Genomic DNA, 20324 nt, shown 5'->3' on the forward strand with positions numbered 1-20324 from the left:
TTAAGCATCATCCGAGTGTGTTGCTGCATGTTTAGCTACTTCTTCTTTGCATGACAGCACTGGGGCTTTGCACTGTCAGGGCAGTGCTTTGCTGCTGTGTCACCAGGAGGTGCTGAGCCCTCCAGGGCTCCTTCTTGGGGGTTATTTCTGCAGATGGCCTCCAGCAGAGCTGCCCCAGTGGCTGCACAGCCCACATCAGCAGTGGAAAAACACAGCTCAAGGTAAGGGAGTGAAGTACTTTGGTGGATGTGAGGAAACAGCACATCTGTCCTCTGCTGTGTTTTGGAGCACAGGAATGAATCAGCAGAGTGGAATTTGAACCAGGTGTGTAGATGTGCCTCTCCTTCACAGAGTGAGGAATGAGAGAAATATCCTTGCTTCTCAGGTGTCCTTCTGCACCATTTCTTCCCTCTCACAGCTTTTCTGATGGGAGTTTTGTCATGGCTTGTGCCACTGTTGGCAAACACATTGCCCCTGGTTGTCTTTGCCAGCAGGACCCTGGGTGTTCTCTTGGCTGAAGATGCAGTGCTCCTGGGATGTGCCTGGCTTTGTGGCTGTCCAGGCTGGATGCTGTCACCATGGGGAGCTTGGGAGGAAGACACACAGCTTGCATGGGGCTGACACTGGGTGCTGCTTGGCTGCAGCACAGGCTGAGCTTGGCCTGTAGAGCAGAGTCCCTGCAACAGATGTCTGGTGAAGAGGGATACATTCAGAGATCCTCTTGATACTTATTAGCTGCTCCCTTCTCCTCTCTCCTTTAATGTGGCAGTGAGTTGATGTGATTTGTAAATCCTCTCCTCCACCACCTATAAAAATTGAGTAATTTGTCTCTTGAGAAAAATGATATCGATTTACATTTTTATTATTGTGATATATTCAGTGGTGAATCAGAGTCAGACCCTTGACAGGTTCATCCTTTTCCTTGGTGCTGAGGCTGCGTCTGTTCTGTTGTCTGAATAATATTCAAATTAATGGAATAGCATTTTAGGTGGGAATTGACTGTGTAAGGTGCAGTCCTGGAAAAACACTGTGTGCAAATAGTTTCTCTGAACCCAAGTTTTAGTTGGGTGACTGGAGAAAACTTGGCTAAGATGCCCAGGTGGAGAAGCGGAAGGACAAGGAAAGAAAATAAGCAAATAGAAGAGAGATAATCTTTTGAATGGTTTCTTACTGTAAAAGCCACTTTTTCCTGATCGTTTGGGCTGTCTGATACCTGCTGCCTTTTGCCTTTCCTTCTGTTCATTATGGCCCCTCTGTTCTCCAGACGCAGTCATTTCATAGTGGAAGCACTTTTAGCATTTAGCATTTCAGATGCGGACAACTGCTTCGTAAAGGGGAAGAACTTGTTCTTACAACTGCTTTCAATTAAAAAGCAATTAAGAGCTCATGTGCAATTAAGAGCTTCTGTGGCAATTGCTACGGAATCGAAGCCAGCACATGGAAGCGCCTCCGGCTTGCAGACTTTGCTGGATGTGTCCCTGCACTGTGTTAGCCTTCCTGGAGGTGGTGGGGCTGGCCCTTGGGAAAGATGTTGTACTGGTCCCTTGTGTCTGTGTTGCATCCATCCTGCATCCATCCTATGTCCATTGTGCATCCATCCATCCTGCATCCATTCTGTGTCCATCCTGCATCCACCCATCCTGCATCTGTCCTGTGTCAGGGGTGCAGCTGAATGACACTCTGTCCCCATTCCCCTCTCCATGACTTCCTCTTCTCCTCCCACATTGCTCCATTTTCCCAGTCGCAAGCATAACCTGACCTTCTCTTGGGGTTTGTCTGCACAAAAGCCTATCTCTGCAGCACTGATAGTGCAAGTGCAGTTAGTGTATGGGAGGTGCAAGTCGTGCAAAGAGTGTATTATGAGAGTGCCTCATTATGATCCTTTTTAAAGAAATTGTTGAGCCCGGTTTGGACTTTTAACCTCATGTGCTGCTGTCCCCACCACTTCTTCTTGCTCTGTCCAGCAACCAGGCGATAACTTAGCAAAGAGAAAGGAAAATCCATTTCCAAAGCTTTTGAAGAATGCAGCTGGGGCCTGCAAGGCGGCTGGTGGTTCTGTCAAACACGGCCTTAAAAAAGCAGGTTTTGTGCTGGGGAAAAAACCCATGCTCGGTGTGGGCAGAGCTCTCTTTGAAGGACAAGTGCCACTGAAACAAGGTGTGAGCACCATGCTCCTCACCAGATGTGAGGTGCTGGGTTTGGGAGCTGGGGCCTGGACCTTCAGGTGGGAGCAGCCCCAGCCTTCCTGAGTGTAACTAATGGGCAATGCTTCCCCTTGCAGATAAAGGCAGAGCACGCAGCAGAGCCTCCTGCCCCCCTGCCCTGATCCTTCACACCGACAGGAGGAGCACCTCTGTGGAGAGGGATGGCGACAAGGTCTGCTGTGCGTTCCCTTCTTCCCTTAATTCTTCCCTTAAAAATCATTACATGATATGGAACAACACAGATCAGAGCCGGTACAAGGGACTGCTCTGTGATCAGGAGCTTGGTTTAATTGTGCTGTGGAGCTCTGTCAGCCAGGAGCACTACAGGGCTGCCTGCAGTGGGCACCCAGCTGCCTCAGGAGCCCTGTTCCAAGGAGGAGGTGAGGATGGAGGACTGACTAAGTCCTCCTTTGCTTTTCACATTCCTGCCATGCTGCTGTCCGTAGGTTCTGCAGGTGTTCCCCACGTCTGCAGCTGTGTTGACACTGGGGCACATCCTCAGCGCTTCAAGCAGCAAAGTATTTTCCAAAGGAAGACCTCTGGATGTGCTCTTTATTATTTTTTAATTAAGTACATTGTTGTCACTTCTTGATAATGTACTGAGCTGGATGGCTGCCTTCCTCCCATGCCTCCTCCTCACGGTTTGTTCTCATAAGTTGCACCAGTAAATAGCTGTGCTGGAGCCATTAAAACATTTGCAGGCTGTACATGTCAGCTGTGCCACTCCAGAACCTTGCTTGGTGCCTGTGTCACAGGACAGGAGTGGTGTTGCATCCACAAATGGGACTCACCTCTGCACAGGGGTTAGTTAGCATTCTTTTGCTTTTCTTTTAAAAGTACATGCAGACAAGCAGTGAGTGATGCTCACTGCCCCATGGGAGCCATTGGCATGGGCAAAAGCTGTATTTTCATTTGTGCTCCTGAAAATGGGGCAACAAGTTGATTATATCTGGTTTGTCCCAACTGTTTCCAGAGCACTTGGCTGTTCATAAAGCTGCTAGTGATATAATGGCCATGTAGGTAATCCACTTCAAGATAAGGAAATGATTTGTAAGACAATAACAGTCTTGTGCATCGGCTTTATTTGTTGACTAATCTCTGTCTCTCTTTCAAGGATCATTCTTTTAAACTAGTAAATGAGGATGACAGTACTTCAAATGGCAACAAGCCTGTGGCATCCACTCCAGTGCCAGGATCTCCATGGTAAGCAAATACAATTAGAGCTAATAAAAGTCATTCATCATTGCTCTTTCTCTCGCCAAACATGCATTAGTGGTCTCTACGTGGGGAAAATACACTACCCTGGATGTTAAGCAGCAGCACTGTATTCCTTTTCCACTGTAGCTTTCCCTCATTTATCATGTACTTAGCAAAAATGAGAGCACGTTGTGTGACTGCCTCCCTGGGATCCACGAGGTAAGAGCAGTGTGTGCTGCCAGGAGCACAGTTCAGCCAGGAGCAGCTTCTAGCAGAACGTGCCTGATGTTTTTTCTTTCTGATTGCCTTGGTTCTTCAGTGCTGGTGTTCTGCAGCACGGTGCTGTGCTCAGCCAGGCTCTTTAGGGCTCAGGTCCTGCTGGAGCTCTCATGTATTGAGGATCCGGCGTGGACAACTCTTGGATATATCAAAGGAGAAGTGCAAGACCTGTAAGAAATGTTCTTGCTTTTTAGGACCAGACCTTCTTCATCCCTTGCTTATTTGGTTGCAATAGTAGTTCTCTTAGTCTTGCAGGATCGGTGTTGCTTTGTATCTGAAAATCTGTAGAAGGTTGTGTCTCCTGCCATAGGTTTCCTGATCACATTCCAATTCACTGACTTACGTTGGTAGCTGAAGCTCTCGTGGCTTTTAAATAGTTAGAAATCGCTTTTCATTTTTGGTCCTGGATGGCTGACAAGAAGGATTTTTCATCTACTGTACCCATATGCTGCGCAGTAATCAGTTTATTCTCATTGACTGATGTCTGTGGGATCTTTGGCCAAAGCACTCCACATAGATACCAGCCATTATTTCTTGTTACTATTCCATGCCATTTTACAGCTTGATGCTATGAATACAGTGTGATGTCGTATCTAATCTTGGCATCAAAAATGGGATTTACGTTAATGATTTCTCTTCCTGGTAGTTGCTAATACAGGAAATAGTGCAGGGGAACCATTTGAGACTGGGTGGCAGTTCCACCTCTCCTTCAGCAGTGGCTGCTGGGTGGCTCATGGGCACCACTCTCAGAACCAAACCTGTGATGCTGAAATCTCCGAGGAGAAATCTTAAGTTTCTGAGCTTCCAGAGGATTATTTAATGATTCAGTGAATATTCATGTGAAAGACAAGGCACTGAAACCTCATCCTTGGGACCAGAAGGAAATGGCATAGTCCTCACGCCAAAAGTTATCCCCTATTCTGTGGTGAGACTTTCATCTATCAGTGGCACGACGAAACATGGAGCATGCCTGCTGGGTGTTGTATCAGAATTTATTTCTTCTATTGGTTGTTTTGTAGTTTAGAAGAAGATATGCAACACAGCTTCAACAAATCCTGCATTTACTTCAACCACTCCCTGCCCGTAGGTTGGCTCCATGCTTCTGTGAGCCCCATGGTTGTTGTGACATCTCCAAGTGTATGCTGGGCTGTCATGCTGAAACAGGAGCAAGAGATCGGAGTGGGGAGGGAGATTGTGCCACTTAAAACAAACCAAAAGGTGATTTTTCAGCTGTTAGGTGCTGCCAGCCCCTCTGAGCCTTGTAGGGCATTCAGCATTTGGTTCAAGAATTCACAGAACTGAACATTTGATCCTTCTATTCTTACCAGAAAAGCAAAATAGGAGAAAAAGAGCCATTCAGGAGCAGTTAGATCATATATTTAATGGCAGAAACAGTTCAAGAACATTACCAAGCCTTTCTACCTTATGAAAGAAAATAAATGTTTGTATAATCATCTTGTTCCCTTTCTCACGCTTAAACCACAGTTTCTATAAGGGAAAAATGAGCACAGCAATCTCTGCATTTCCAGTTTATGGTCTGTGACTGAAACAAAATATCATGCGTCCCCTATGGATAATTGAAACTGTCATTGTACCATGGAGGAATAGGTGATATGTTACGTGGGAAAAGGGACATTAATTTTAAATTGGATGTCAAGTGATATTAGTCACAGAAGAGGCAAAAAAAGGGGCCACAAGGGAGTTTCTCACTGGGGGAGGCTGCACAAAGACCTGGCACTTAACTACACTGCAGTTAATGGGCACCGTTGGTATCCGTGCCAGTGGTCAGAGCAGCACTGAGCACAGCAGCCTATCAGCAGAGGCAAAACACAAATTTCCAACAGCACTGCTTCCAGTCTCAAGTCAGGTAATAGCCTGGGCCATCCCATGTATGTGGAGTAGCACTGCTGCTCCCCAACGGGGCGCTGGATTCGAGCTTCCCAGGGTTCACGTATGGCCGCTTCTCCTCGCAGTACTAATTCTGCAGTGTGTCTGCTTGTTTGTAATGCAAATTACAGTGAGGGGCATTTCAAAGCAGGCATTTGCTCCTGTATGGGATTGGGCCTGTGCCCTGACCATACTTCTGATATTTAATAAAAGGGCAACAACAGCCTGCTTACATTAATCAGCCAAATCTGTCCTCTGCACCTAAATGCCAAGGGCTTTTTCCCTTCCCTCTGGGATGACTGTGGTATTTATGGGAGTGCAGAGCGTTGATTTGGAAATGTTCCTTTACAACTCCCTCTTGCTATTTCATGCAGAAGAGACTTGGGGCCAGTGGTACAGTTACAATTCTTGACCTGACTGTCAGTGTTTCTGGTAGAGCAGAGGTTTCTGTAGCTCTGAGACACAAAGTAGTGTATAAATACCTCATTATTGCCCTATAAATATGAGAGCTTTGAGAGGCTGCTTTTTGATCCAGCATGTTTGTGTATTAAAATAAACTGAAAGTTAATAAAATATTTGTCATCCGTGTTGCTGAATTCAAGCCTAAGCTCACATGTGCTGTAAATACAAGTGAAATCCTCAGCTGAGCTGGTACAGCTGGTTCTGCACTCAGGTGTGGCGTGGGTTTTTCACAGTGCTGCGTGCAGAGCTGGGGGCACGCATGGCACCGAGCTGCTCATGAGTTGTGCACAGCTGCCATCCCCTGCGGGCTGTCTTACATGAGTTCTTTGGGTTTGATTTCGTGTATTGCCAAGGTGAGTGGTCACGTCTTACTTGTGGTAAATGGGAAACGTTGGGTCACCCACTTTTAGTGCTTTGCAGTGATGGACTGTTTTTCATATTTGTAGTCTTCTATTCAGAGCAGATTTTTTTTTAAACCACTTCTGCTCCCTTCTCTGTGTAACAATCGAACATCAAAGCTCCTGCTAACAAGATTCAGCCTTTCCAAATGTTCGTGTATCAGAGACAGCATTTTCCCCTCATATCAGTAAGATTGGAAAAGCCTTTGAGATCTCCAAGCCCAACCCCAGCACACCCCCACCACTGCCCATGTCCCTCAGTGCCACATCTACCAGTGTGTGCACGTGTCTGAGCAAGTCACAGTGAACATATGCCGCTTATTAGTTTTCTTTGCCATTCAGAAAGTGCAGGCTCTGGGTCAATATTCTGCTACTTTACTTACTTATATATTCAGTGAGCTCTTGTGAGTGTACATCATGGTGGTACCGGACTTATTTTCCTTATTACTGTAGCTGTTTCATAATGAACCTCAGTGCAAATAGTGCTGTCATGCAGAGACAACTATTTGAACTGAACAGGTCGATAAAATGACTTGCACAGTAGTGACTTGATCATGTTTTTGGACAGGATCCAGAGCCCCCAATTTTGCTGTGTGTGTTCCTGCTGCAGCCATGTGCACTCCCCAGGGTGCCTGTGATGAAGAGGCACTTTAAAATATGAAACGTGTTTTCCTGTGGTTTCTTTCAATGTGGACATTGCTGTGTTCTCCTCCCCTTGCTCTCATCCCTACCATGATAGAGTAGCTTTTCTTGTGCTTCTGTGGGGCCTTTAGACCTTTCATGTCACGTGGAGGATCGCTCTGCCCAAGGTGACCTGCATGGTGTAGAGGAACCTTGTGCAGGTGCCACTCTGTCTCAAGCACGGTTAACAGCGAGATACAAGAATTAAGCTTGGAGTTGATTGCTTGGTCACAAGTGTATCTGGCATGATCTAAGCATAGTTTATCACTTGGACTAGGTGTGTAGTCTGGACTGGAGATGACCGGGTCTTCTTCTTCAACCCTACAATGCAGCTGTCGGTGTGGGAGAAGCCGGTGGACCTGAGGCACCGCGGTGACATTAACAGGATCCTCGAGGACCCTCCGCACAAGCGCAAGCTGGATGCTGCAGCAAGTAACTAACGCGCCGCGACTGTGCCTCTGTGCCCACACCGTGTTGGGTCTCTGTGTTCAGTGGAAATGGGATAACCATGATTCAGTGGCTTTCTTTGAGACTCGGTGTCAAGTACCCTGTTAAAATTGGCGTTCATTAGACAGTATTTATTTTCTCTGGAGGGATGAGCTAGGGGATGGAGAGCGCTCATTACTGGCAGTAAAGAACCAGGTGGCTTCTTGTACTGGAGGAATCCGTGATGTATAAAATACATCTTGGAAGACAGTATGTTTTATTACTGTTATTTCCAAGATGTGCATTATGAACGCATTACCAGTGCATTATTTAGCTATTGCACAGGAGCAGATACTCCAAAGTTAATGATTATTCAACCAAGTTGTAGAGGGGGAAAAACTCCCAATAGTAAATCTCTAATGGCTACTAAAAGGTTTGATGGAAACATAGGTGCTTCAGTCTCAACATAGATCTACCAGTCCCCTTTTAAGTACTGTACTGTTGAAGGGGAAATTTGTGGTGCTAACATACACCATGCTGGTCTGCAGTAAAACATTCTAAGTGGTTCAAACTACAGCCTAAAGGAACAGCCTGGGCTATTTGCAAGCTAAGAGTTGTTCCTCCATAACATGGCCAGTTTGCAGAGGAAGTTCCTTCATCCCCATGCCCCTTTGTTTTTCCATCTATTTACTCCACTCTCTGTTGCCTTGTTGCCCAGTCCAGATGTTGTTCCCACCGATGAGCAATCCAGCAATACCCAATACCTGTACTTGCCATGTTCTGGTGGCCCCACATTTTTCCACCACGTAGTTCTCCAGTTGTTGGCTCCCTTTGCACTGTTACTGGGGCAGTTCCATTCAGTTTTAGTGCTTCCTCTATTCCCTGAAGCTTCATGTTGGCTTTCATACCTGGACTGTGCCAGTAAGGTCTGCTGTTGTGGTAGTACATCCAACCATTGGAAGTACTGCTGGTCCTGGTCAGTGCTGGTGGACCTGTAAACCTTGTGCTTTATAGCAGGTTCACTGGAGAACCTCCTTCAGCTGACTGGTGGTGAGGTCTAGAAATAGAGAGGGGGGAAAATGAGACTTCCATCATTCCTTTAGAACATAGTTACTGTAACTAAAAATCAAATAGCACTATGTGTCTTAAGAAATGACCCGTCTTGTGCAGTCACACTGCTGGGAGCAATAGCATAGGCATTGATCCAGAGGCAGGGTTTCCAGTTAAATACTGTGGCACGAGTTGTGAGTGTGTGAGTGATAACAACTATTTATGTCATCATTACTAGCAGAAGGTTACTGAAGAAATACCACAGAGAGTGGTTTTCTATTCCTGTACTCCTTAAAATATAACATCATTACGTTTTTCTCAATACTAATTTAAATTGTCAGAGGCTTGAAATTTGCATCATTTTTTTTTTCTGTATGATTTCAATAACTTCAGCTCCGTGTCTAGTAATTCCAATACGTATCTGCTGAACTTCATTCTTCAAGAGAAAAGTAGAACATATGCTTTTCATTACTGGATATATTGAAGGAGTGATTAAGTGCTGATGAGAGAGTGCAGTAGCCAAAGACAAAAGCAAAGGTCATTGTTCATAGTCTCTAATGAATTACTGAGAAGAATCTAAAGGCACTGCTGATAGGTGCTGCTTCACTCCCATCCTTTATCATCTATATATTCCACCAGGATTTGATTCATGCACCAGTTTCTTTATGACCATGGTTTTCATTGCTGCTAATAGTCTTCGTCTTCCTTAATATCACTGGGACTCGTGGTTGCTCAGTATTTGAGGCAATCAGGTTATAATTAGTACATATTAGCTGCCAAGGTGGAAGAAATTATTTGTTACCATTTCTCTTAGCTAGTAATCTGATTAAATAAATAGCACAAATAAGCTGTGTGTTTGCAACAATGGCTGCCAAATGGATTTAGCTCAGTTGCCGCTGCTGTGTTTTAATTGGAGTTTTGAAATCAAAGTCACGAATAAGTTAACAGACATAATTATTCACGGGGCATTATAGGTTATCTGCACATCATTCCACTGAAAGATCAAGTGCATTTGTAATTCAGGCATAAATGAAACATTGCTCACTTGCTCATGGTGCTGCCTCCACGCAGTGCTGATTTTGGCAGAGCTGTGAGGCAGATCCACCCTTGGTCCCAGCATCCCCCAGCCCATCCCAGCGGCTCAGTACGGTCTGAGCCCTCCAGCCATCCACTCCATCACAATTACCAACATTTCCACCCATGTCTTGCAAATGACCAAATGCAGAGGAAGCCCAGAAGAGAGAGTGGCAGGGAGCAGTCGGTGCCAGTTCCTTAAAGGAAGATCCAGTTCTCCAAACCCAGGGGTGAGATTTGGAACATGGGCCCATGAGTGCGGTATTCATCATCAATCCTGAAGGCGGGTGTGGGCAATGCAAGGCGGTGGGAGTAGATAGGAAAGCAGAAAAAAGTCTGATGTTGAAAAAGGGCATTTTCTTGGCAATTTTTTGCAAATTGATTGCCTGGGTATGCCGGTCAGGAGGTCTTGCTTATTTCAGATGGGGAAAAGAAAATTGGCATTTTAATTACAGAAATTTGCATGTTGATTCATACTCATTCTGATAGCTATTCACAATTAGGGATGAGTTGGTCTACTCTTTTCCCACAGAAGCTGTTTAACAATTCATTGTAGCGTTCAGACAAAACTAGGCAGCCTGCTCCTTATATAGAACCATAGAATGGCCTGGGTTGCAAAGGAGCACAATGCTCATCCAGCTCCAACCCCTGCTGTGTGCAGGTCACCAACCAGCAGCCCAGGCTGCCCAGAGCCACATCCAGCCTGGCCTTGAATGCCTGCAGGGATGGGGCATCCACAGCCTCCTTGGGCAACCTGTGCCAGTGCCTCACCACCCTCTGTCTGAAAAACTTCCTCTTAATAGCTATCAGCATTGCTCAGCTCCCTCTTACATGTGATCTGTACATGCTGGGTCTCTGCTGAACCACAGATCAGGTTTCTGTGTGTTGCCAATGGATTGGCAGCGCTTTGACACACCTGCCAAATAGTGATGTTTTCTTTTCGTTCTGGAAAGTGAACCAAAATTCATTACATGGCTGGGATTAGTCGAATGATTTAATTAATCGGCACTAAGCCTGGTAGGCCATCAGACTGTGGCGGTGCTTCGTGATTTCATGGAGAGATTACTGTCAAGTAATATTCTTCCTCAGTGCTTTAAGTTAATTACTTGAGGTTGTGCTCGGTTGCCTCTCTCCCTCTCTGAGGTTGCAGCTGGCCTTAGCAGCACGCTGTGAGTGAGGGTACAGACACCATTTGTCATCTTTCACTGCTTTCCATTGCACTGAGGTGTTCAGTGATGCTGCTGACTCTGTTCTTGTTCCATTTATTGGAGGCAGTCAGTGGTGCAAGAGGAGCAGGGAGGGTTTGGTGTCCCCGCTGTATGTGGGCTCTCACTGTTTGCTGGGAGAACTTGAGGTAGGTCAGGAATAGGCAGATAGGAATGTGGACAGATTGTACCAAGTCCCTTTTATCTGAAAGTTAGGTGGTCGTTGAAAGTTGGGTTTTATAGATGTAAGAGCAGCTCAGCTGTTTCACAAAAAGGAAAGATACAGCCTGCTTTTCAGAGAGCTATGGTAGATCTTTTCTGAAGATGGCTACACATGGAGTTCAGCATCAGTAGTCTTGTGGGCTTCATGGGATCATTTTTCATCATCAGTTTTTCTCTTGTGCTGTGGAAACCATGGCTGGGTAGGATAAGAGCTGTGGTTGGTGCGGAACCGAGCGCCTTCTGCACCTTCCATCATCTTTGGGAGCAACACCAAGTGCTCTCTTCTTTTGTGTCACTGCCTTCTGAATTCATTAAAGCTGAGATCTCTTCAGCTTCTATAGCTTTATGGTATTGCTATTGAACTACATTCCTCCATCCAAGTCTGTGGATTGCTTTTCTTGTTCCTTTTTACTTTGAATTGGATGTCTTGAAGAATTCAGCAAGAAAAGGTAACAGTTTCATGGAATTTGAATATATTCAAAATATGATTAAATTGATATACATATTCTTAATGCTTCCATCTAGTGAGGAGTGCTGAGATCAAGATCTCATTTTAGAAAACCATTCACTTTGTGTTATTCTCATAGCTACTAAATATCAAAAGCATTTGTTGCTTGCTGTGTGTCTGCTCCTGATGTTCTGCCTCCAGTCCTTGTAGGCTGCAGCGTTACAGTATCTGTCTCATTCTTCCTTCTGCAGTGATGTAACGGGTGCTGTGTGCAATTGAGATAAATAGTAACGTTTGCTGAAAGCCCTAATACACTAATATACCACTAATTTCCCTCCAGCAGGGAAAGAGAGTGAAGAACAAGATTCTTACACTGAAGCTTGAAATGTCCCTATTTCTATTAGCTTCAGTGATATAAAGATTGGACTTGGACAAAAAGAGGAACTTGTAATTAGCTGATAAGTTTCAAGTACTCTGTGCAGAGAGGAGAGCAGTAAGTAGCTGAGTTGGAGCAAAGAGAGAGGAATGAAAAGTTTCTTTGTGGAATTGTCTGCCCATTTATCTAATTCAAACCTAACTGCTCTATTTGTTTCTTTTTAGCAGATAAAAATGTGAGCTCTTGTTCAGGAGATGAAAACGATGATCTTAGCATCAAAATTAAGAGAAATAAGTAAGTCCTAGTGTTTATTTACCTATATTTAATGTTGGGAATCTAAACTATGGTACTGATTAGTGCAAAGAAAATAGAAGATAACAGTATTCTCTTTTATGTTGAATGGTTGATCCTCAGTAGAGTTTCTATGGATTTATATTATTATGTAGAAAAAATCAGATCCTTTGCGTTCAACACTAAAAGTATCTAAGGACTTAACACGTAATATTGAAAGTATATATTAATACTTAATACTTAGTATGTAGTAAATATGTACTCTTAGTATCTATTTTGTATTTGTAAGCTTAATGTAAAACTGATGTTCAGTATAAAAGTATACTTAAGCTCCAACCCCCTGCTACAGGCAGGGCCACCAACCTCCACATTTCACAGCAGCCCAGGCTGCCCAAGGCCCCATCCAACCTGGCCTTGAACACCTCCAGGGATGGACGGGGCATCACAGCCTCTCTGGGCAGCTGCTCCAGCACCTCACCACTCTCTCTGTAAAGAACTTCCCCCTGACATCCAACCTCAATCTTTCCTCCCTCAACTTAAAACCATTTCCCCTTGTCCTGCAGTTATGTCCCCTTTCAAAGAGTTGACTCCGCTCCTGTTTTTAGGCTCCCTTTAGGTACTGAAAGGCTGCAATGAGGTCACCCCGCAGCCTTCTCTTCTCCAAGCTGAACAAGCCCAGCTTCCTCCCACAGCCTGTCTTTGTAGGGCTTTTTCCATTCTGTTCTATGTTGCCAGAATTTGTTTTCTTATTTTTCATTTCCATCAGGATATCCCCCTCCAGAAAATTATGTCACATGGGTCCAGCTGGGCAATGTCAGTCCAGCACAGTGCCCAAAAGGGCACAGCCTGCGGACCAACACTGTGATCCTGCACACTGTCTGATGTATGGCATGATCATCATTTAGCAAGTGTTGGATGCTGGGAACTCTGTCATTAGTCCTGTCTTCATTTAACTTTTAGAATAAATCCCTAGACTAGGAGGAACAAGTTCACATTTGTTGTACTTGGGCAATTAGTCCCATGAAAGTCAAGGGCATTAGTCATAAAACAAACAAGCAGGATTTGGCTTGACAGCACAGCAGACTCTAAGACTTCGTTGTGATGATCCCCATTCCTCAGAAGTTTGACCTGTCACCGAAGAGCCCTGGAGTGTTTATTTTTCTGTCAGCAGAGCGTATATCCCCCAACCGCTCCATGATTTCTGCAGCTGCTTTGAATTTTAAATTCCCTTTTATAACATGTAAAGATTTCCTGACATCTTGCTTTGTGCCCTGAAACAATGGCAGAATGCAGAGGTTTGTGGATGGAGCTTTAGATACTGACCTTTTGCTAAAGAAGCACGGCCTCAATGCTCGTTTAAATGTATGAATATTAAGCTGCAGCTAATAGTCCTTGACATGTAAAATACTTGAGGATTTTCATTTCAGACTAGAATGTAGTTATCCTGTTATCTTTTTCAATAGTGAGACTGAGACATCCCACAGCAGAGGGTGGGATAGCACCAGTAACCCATGCCTGAAGTATTCCCATTGCAGCTGTAGTTCTGTGCTCCCACGCTGCCTCCCTGCTTCCATGTGCATTTCCATGTTGATGCTGAACAGCCTGAAAAATGTTTATGTACAGGCACGTTATTCACTTCTCTTTGCAATATTAGTGGTTTGATTTTTTTGATTAAATACGACTAAAATGGGGTTATGTGCTTTCATGTTTTGTTTTAGAACACGCAGCAGTTCCTATGCTGTTTTAATTATGCTCCCTCTCTGGAAGTTGTTGCCTTGGTATATGATAGGATGCTCTGACACACAATAAATCATCTGCTCTAGAGAGAGCCCCGTGCTGATGATAAGAAGCGATTGCATCAAAGTTCCAGCGCAGTGCATCGTAATTCAGCCAGAGGGGTCATCACACAGCTATGTGGTAGAGCCTTCTGACTCTATTACTTCTGTCAGTTGTCATTTCTGGTGTTCACACTGATGTCTGTCTTCACGTTGATGTATTACACACACATCAGTAAGAACAGAACTGCTTCCACAGCCAGTGGGGGATCTGGCCCAAAGGTGGCTGCGGATCAGAGCGAGATCCTTCTGCTCTCATGGATTTTGCACAAGCCTGGTGCTGGCTCTGAGCACCTGATGAGCTGTGGGTGTCCCTGCTCACTGCACCAGGTAGCCTTTAGAGGACCTTTCCAACCTGAACCGCTCTATGATTCTGCAGTTATCTGCTGAAGAAAATTATATTGTTTATTGTAATCTCTGGCGTGAGACAAAAGCAAGTCAGGGTAATGTTCAGCATCATTTTCAATTTCCTGAGAAAGATTGAAGGAGAGAAAGGCTCTTGTGATCTGAGCTGATTGAGCAGGGTGCTGCATTTCTGCAGTTTCAGCTGGAAGAAGCTCTCTGCTCATCGTAGAAATTGGATTGGGCCTTTCATGGATCATGTTACAGGAAAACATTTGCTGTTGCAATACAAAATTCACTGTCATTCTGCAAAGGAAAACAGTCTGATATCTTTGAAATCGCTAGTAATATAGCATCATTTTAGGGTAAATGTAAGTGTAATGTGATTATTTGTAGAGGGAAGATAGTGTACTAGAACTCGTGTTACATACCGATGTAATCCATTTGCTTGGAAATAAGGAAGAGTTTTCACATAGAAATTCCAAACCTAAGTATTGAACAAAACTGTATAGTAAATTGCATCATTAGCAAATGCAGTCATGCCTAATAGGATGCTAAAAATCAAAGCAGCTCACTACCATCAGCCATGCATGTACATTGTGATCGTTCCCAGATTCTTGGTCTTCCCAGAAAGCACCTTCATGTTTTATTGTGTCCACTCTGCTGAAGACATTGAGAAGAAGTAGGAAGGACCCAGAGCAGGAGTCTGAGTTCTGGCTTGAAACTAAAAGAGGGAAGATTTAGCTTAGATGGCAGGGAGGATTTCTTTCCCTAGAGGAACTGAAGTGCTGGCACTGCCTGGAGCTGTGCTGCCCCAGCCCTGGAGATGCCCCAGGCCGTGGCCGGGCCCTGGGAGCCTGAGCTGGAGAGCACCCAGCTGGTGGCAGGGGTGGGACTTCGGGGGTTTTGGTGTCCCTGCCAACCCAAGCATGCACTCCATGACTCTGTGATTCTATGAGCTCTTCACTGAGGATGCTCAAGGCATGCCATGACACATGAGGGACCTCCAAAAACAACATTTGACAGAGTAGGGTGAGAATGCAGTGTTAATGGTCTCTAGCTCTGATAAAATTATGTAAGCAGTGATCTGGTGGAAAGAAACTTTGGTTCCAGTGACTGCACCAATGATGTAGGATTACAGCTGAGGAGAGCATCACCCTCACACTGCAGCAGCAGGGCCAGTGGTGCTCTAGCACGTTTGTACATGGGATGGATTGCCAGGCTGTGAAGATGGTTAAAAGTGCCCTCCCAAGGCTACAACTGCTGAACTGTTCTCTGTCTTGCCTTGTTAAAGAACAGAAGATTGCCAGGTCGTTGACCAGGGGAAGGCAGGCACAGAGGAGAGGAATGGGAAACCAGCAGCAGCGGAGGTCACACCGCCCCTCGAGGAGCGCATCACTCATTTCCGAGATATGCTTCTGGAGAGAGGGGTAAGGAGTACATCCTTGGGTCAGCATACCTCCTTGGTGAGGGGAGAGCATTACGTTTGGCCAGTGCAGGAATCATGGTGAGATTATGGCTTGGCATTCCAAGGGGGAATTATTGAGAGGGTGCTTTCTATTCACTGGGTAGCTTCTGCGTTTCTTTACTTTGGCTTTTCCCCAGCGCCATCCAGTGAAGTGTGGCCATTCAGAACTGAAAGCCCTTTGCTGGTGCAGCTGCAAGTAAATCCTTATGTGTGCACCCAAAGGTGACTGCTCCTTCCGCTGGGACCCGTGGCTCAGCACTGTGCTGAGCAATGTGCTGGGAGCCCCGGCAGCCCTGCACAACCCCAGGGCTGTGTTGTGTGATGGACAAAGGATGGAAGATGGGTTGAGTGTCACCTGGCAGGCAGCACAAGGGTCGTGTCCAGCCTGCTAGGACATTAATGGGCATTTTGGAGGCTCAGAAGAGAAAACCTGTTTGTGTCTCTGGCCTTCCATGGCTGTCCTTGGACCTGCTGGGAAGACCGTGTGGTCCCAGGACCATTTCCCTTGGCCATTTCTCTTACTATTTTCCCAGGGTCTGAGCAAGGTTATGAGCAGCTAGATGGAGCATAAACTCAATTTACAGATAGAGTCCATCAGCACTGTAAGCCTCATGACCAAAAGAGAAATACGAGTCACAGATCACAGTAACAACATCCTGTTACCGGTTTTGTAAAGAGCTTCACCCTGACTTTTATTTTCTGCCATAGCACTCATAAACCTGCGTCCAACTGCCCCTCTAAAGGTTACCATCAACAATACAGCTGCTTTTAAATATAAAATCACCAGTGCAAAATTTTTGTCTCCCAGTGCCCCTTCATTTTCAAGGAAGCAGGAACGGATTTAATAAAGGTAGTAGGCTTCAGCCCTATGCCTGCAAATGGAAATGTGTGTGTAGTGCAATTGTGCGTGCAGATTCTATAACTTCCTCCAACGCTCTTCAAATGCACATTGCATAGAAGCTTATGTAACTTCTGTGAAGAAAAAAGAATCACAAGTGTGTGCTGTTAGCCAGTAAAGCTGTAGAAGTTATCACTGTTAGTCAGCAGACTTCACAGGTTCAGAAGTTCAGCAGTAAATTACCTCCACATCATTCACACTTTTATTCATGCATTTTGTTATTTATGCTTAAAAACCACAGAAATGCCATAAGGGAATACAGCTTGAAGGCTCCCGCTGACATACTTGAAGTCAGGAGACCATAAGTCAAAATTTAGAGGTATTGGGATTATTCGGTAACAGGATTCAATCGTTTCCAGTTTAAGACTCTGCCTCGCTCATCAAAATAAGAACTGCAGTGAATTTGCTGTTTATTTTTGCTATTATTTACAAATATGTACGTAATAGGATTCTTTGCTTTTACCCAGAGTCTTTCGAGGTGGTCTGACAAGGCGCTGGATGGGATCAGCTGGCATCTCCCACAGTGACTGAGGCCACTCTTCTTTGAGCCTGGTTGCTGGAATGGCTGCCTGCTGCCATTTCCTTGTCATGTTGGTTTTTCTCGAGAAGGCTCTTGGCAGCATTACAAAGAGCTTGAACTAGATGGAGTTTTTCAGCACTGTTATGAATCCTCACACTTAAAATGTTTCAGTAAAAGAATATTGCTTGTAAAATTAAAAATAAGATGTGATTTTGGCGCAGCGCTGATGCGAGATGGCAGCGCTATTCCCAAGTCTATGGCAAGTTTTCCCATGTAAAAATGCAATCTCTGATGCAGTCCTTGTGGAAGTTCTGCAGTTTCCACGAAGTCCTGAGGACAAATTGCAGCCTCTGCAGACAGCCATGGGGTTCACTTGTCCAAGTTAAATAACCTTGCTGGGTTGGATGTGGCTCTGGGCAGCCTGGTCATCCTTTTCAACTCGGGCCATTCTATGATCTTCCCCTTTCTGGGAAAGACTTCTGTTTTCTAGGACGTCCGTGCAATAAAACTGTGAAAGGATATGAATTCAAAACGCTATTGCCACCCAGATTTTGCTTCCTTAATATGAGTAAGCATAAAAGTGAGGGCCTTTAACCTCTGCCATCCTGCATCAAAGTAATTCTCAATCTCAGCACATGGCACAGAACAACAAGGAAAACAGACTGGATTGTTTTTATTGTTGTTTCTCTGCAGCCTATTTTTCTTCCCATTTTTCAGACAGAACCCAGACTGCAACTGGAAGGACCATTAACCCCTTCCAATGTGAGTTGGGGTGGGGGCTGGCAGGCAGGGCTGTGCCACTTGGTGTGTGTCTGCTGTGGGCATCACTCTGCTTGGGTCAGCATCTGCCTCAGGCTGGGAAGCCTTTGTTGATGAAAATAAATGCACCTGCTGGAAATAGCAAGCACTTCACTTTTCTTATCAATCTTTTCATCAAAGCCAAACTCTCAATGTGCTACCGTAGCTGGGCTTCCAAAGAGAAGGAAAAAATAAAGCCAGCTATTCAGATAGGTATCCTTTCACTTCTAAATATACTTCTCCAACTCAGTACATGGCATTTTCATGAGATTTTTCACTGCGCTCTGAACTCAGATTAAAAAGCAGGAGATCTGAACTGGGAAACAGAGGGAAGCTCAGTTCTCCATTGCTCTCTTTCTGGGCTGGTATTGGGCTGCAGAGGTCCTTCTGTACTATGGGAAGAACCCCCCCCACGTCATGATGTGTTCCTGGATGAGGGAGGACAGTGCAGCACTTGTGGAGTGCTTTTGGCCTTTGTACTGGGAGCAGAGGGGAATGTCCAGGAGCAACATTCCTGAAAGGAATTGCTCCCTCTGACCTCTCTAAAGCAGCAGAAAATGCTTGCCTCAAGCTGCAGCTGTGGGCATGGGGGCTGCATCACAAGAAGATGACATTTGGAGCAGGCTTTGCCAGCCCTGCAGTGCGCGGGTAGGGTCTGGTTTCAGCCTAACTCAACCTCATGACTTAAGGAAGAACATCTGTGCCACTGGTGGTTTTCCAGCACATGGTAGCTGCGTAATGTCCTCGCCCTAATTAAAATGGAATGTGGGGTGCACATTCCTACTCTCCTTTATTTGCCCTGCAGATACCAGCTGCAGTGATGCACCACCTGCACAAATCTTCCTGGCTAAGGTCTGTAGCTCCCCCTCTCTGGCCCCAGGCACTTGTTCCCATGGCAGCTTCCAGTGGACCTTCTCCAAGCAGTGCTGTGCCCCTTGCCTCAGCAGCCAGCCCCAACCCCAGCCCCAGCCCATCTCCCACCCCAGCACCAGCGCTTGCTGCTCCACTTCAACCTACTTGGCATCACGAAAGCCTTTGTGTCTGATTGTTAATTAGACTACTTTAATTATACTCCACATACTTAATTCTTTTTTCTTCGTAAATTTACTCTTCTTCGCAATTAGATGGAGTGATTGGAGTATTTTATCTTATGAAGGAGTTTTCTGTAGCAAACTAATTAACAGTGATTTTGTCTGAGATACCAGGATCAGGCTGGGGATCTCTGCCTCACACTTTTTATGGAACATCATTCCATAAAACTCTCAGGGCTGATGAGTGCCATGGCCCTGCTCAGTTTGGGGTGGTCCTTACAGCTCACCACCTTGATGGGCTTCCTCAGAACATGGAAGAACCTCTGTGAGTGTGGCGTTATCATTTTGCATTGCAGAGGGTCTATAAATGATGCAGTGATCTTGGGTGCACATCCAGGGTACCACTGCTGAGGGCTGAATTCAGTAGAAAGAGGTGGAAGCCTCAGAATGCAGATGGTGACACCTACCCCCTTGGATGAAAGTGGTAAATTTGATAAGATAACGTGATATTTTGATGTATATCACTGTTAGCTCTTCAGTACGTGTGTGCATTGACAGCTTCATTTGGGTGAGTAGTTAAATTTTGCAAGAGAGGGGAGCTAAAGCTGATGTACCTAATTAAATGGAAATTGATACTTGTGTCTTAAAAAGCTGGTAATGAAATGGGCATTTCCCTTTCTGCTGCAGATTCTTTCCATCAAAAAAAGTAGAATTAGTGTCTTCCAGATACTCACTGAGATGTCCTAGGGCAAATCAATACTAATGGCATGGGTGCAACCAGATCATTGCCAGAAACAGATTGAAATGCGACTTCTAACTGCTCTGAGGCATTTTGAGAGGGTTCATTAACTTTCTGAACTACACTTTCGTCTCACCTTGGAACATTTCCTTGTTTTCAATCCTTACTAAAATTCTTTATTGCCACTGTGTTTGTATACTTCACAGGTTTCAGCGTTTTCCACATGGGAAAAAGAGTTACACAAAATAGTGTTTGACCCACGATACCTTCTGCTAAATTCGGAGGAACGTAAGCAGGTGAGCATTATCCTGGTGTAGCTTCTGGCTGGTGGCAAACATTTCCCAAATTAACTGTAAGAAACAAGTAATTGTCTTGGTAGGATAAAAGGAGCTGCATACAATTGACATTTCTTCTTGGAGTTGTGGCTTTTGACACAGGCTGTGCTCCCAGAGAGGTGTTGCCACCCTTTGGAAAGCAAATGGCAACAAGTAAG

General features: G+C 45.1%; 1 protein-coding gene across 1 annotated transcript in view; it reads left to right on the forward strand.

Annotated features, from left to right (window-relative positions):
* The window catches only part of TCERG1L (transcription elongation regulator 1 like), a 63701-nt gene that overhangs the window by 38368 nt on the left and 5009 nt on the right, over nt 1-20324 (forward strand). The window contains exons 6-11 of the mRNA XM_052677032.1: nt 2282-2376; nt 3319-3407; nt 7386-7540; nt 12134-12203; nt 15672-15807; nt 20038-20127. Of these exons, the coding sequence (XP_052532992.1) occupies nt 2282-2376; nt 3319-3407; nt 7386-7540; nt 12134-12203; nt 15672-15807; nt 20038-20127 (635 nt within the window). The remainder of the gene's footprint in view (nt 1-2281; nt 2377-3318; nt 3408-7385; nt 7541-12133; nt 12204-15671; nt 15808-20037; nt 20128-20324) is intronic.

Source organism: Tympanuchus pallidicinctus, unplaced genomic scaffold (assembly GCF_026119805.1).
Source record: "Tympanuchus pallidicinctus isolate F22 unplaced genomic scaffold, pur_lepc_1.0 scaffold16, whole genome shotgun sequence".
Taxonomy (NCBI): domain Eukaryota; kingdom Metazoa; phylum Chordata; class Aves; order Galliformes; family Phasianidae; genus Tympanuchus; species Tympanuchus pallidicinctus.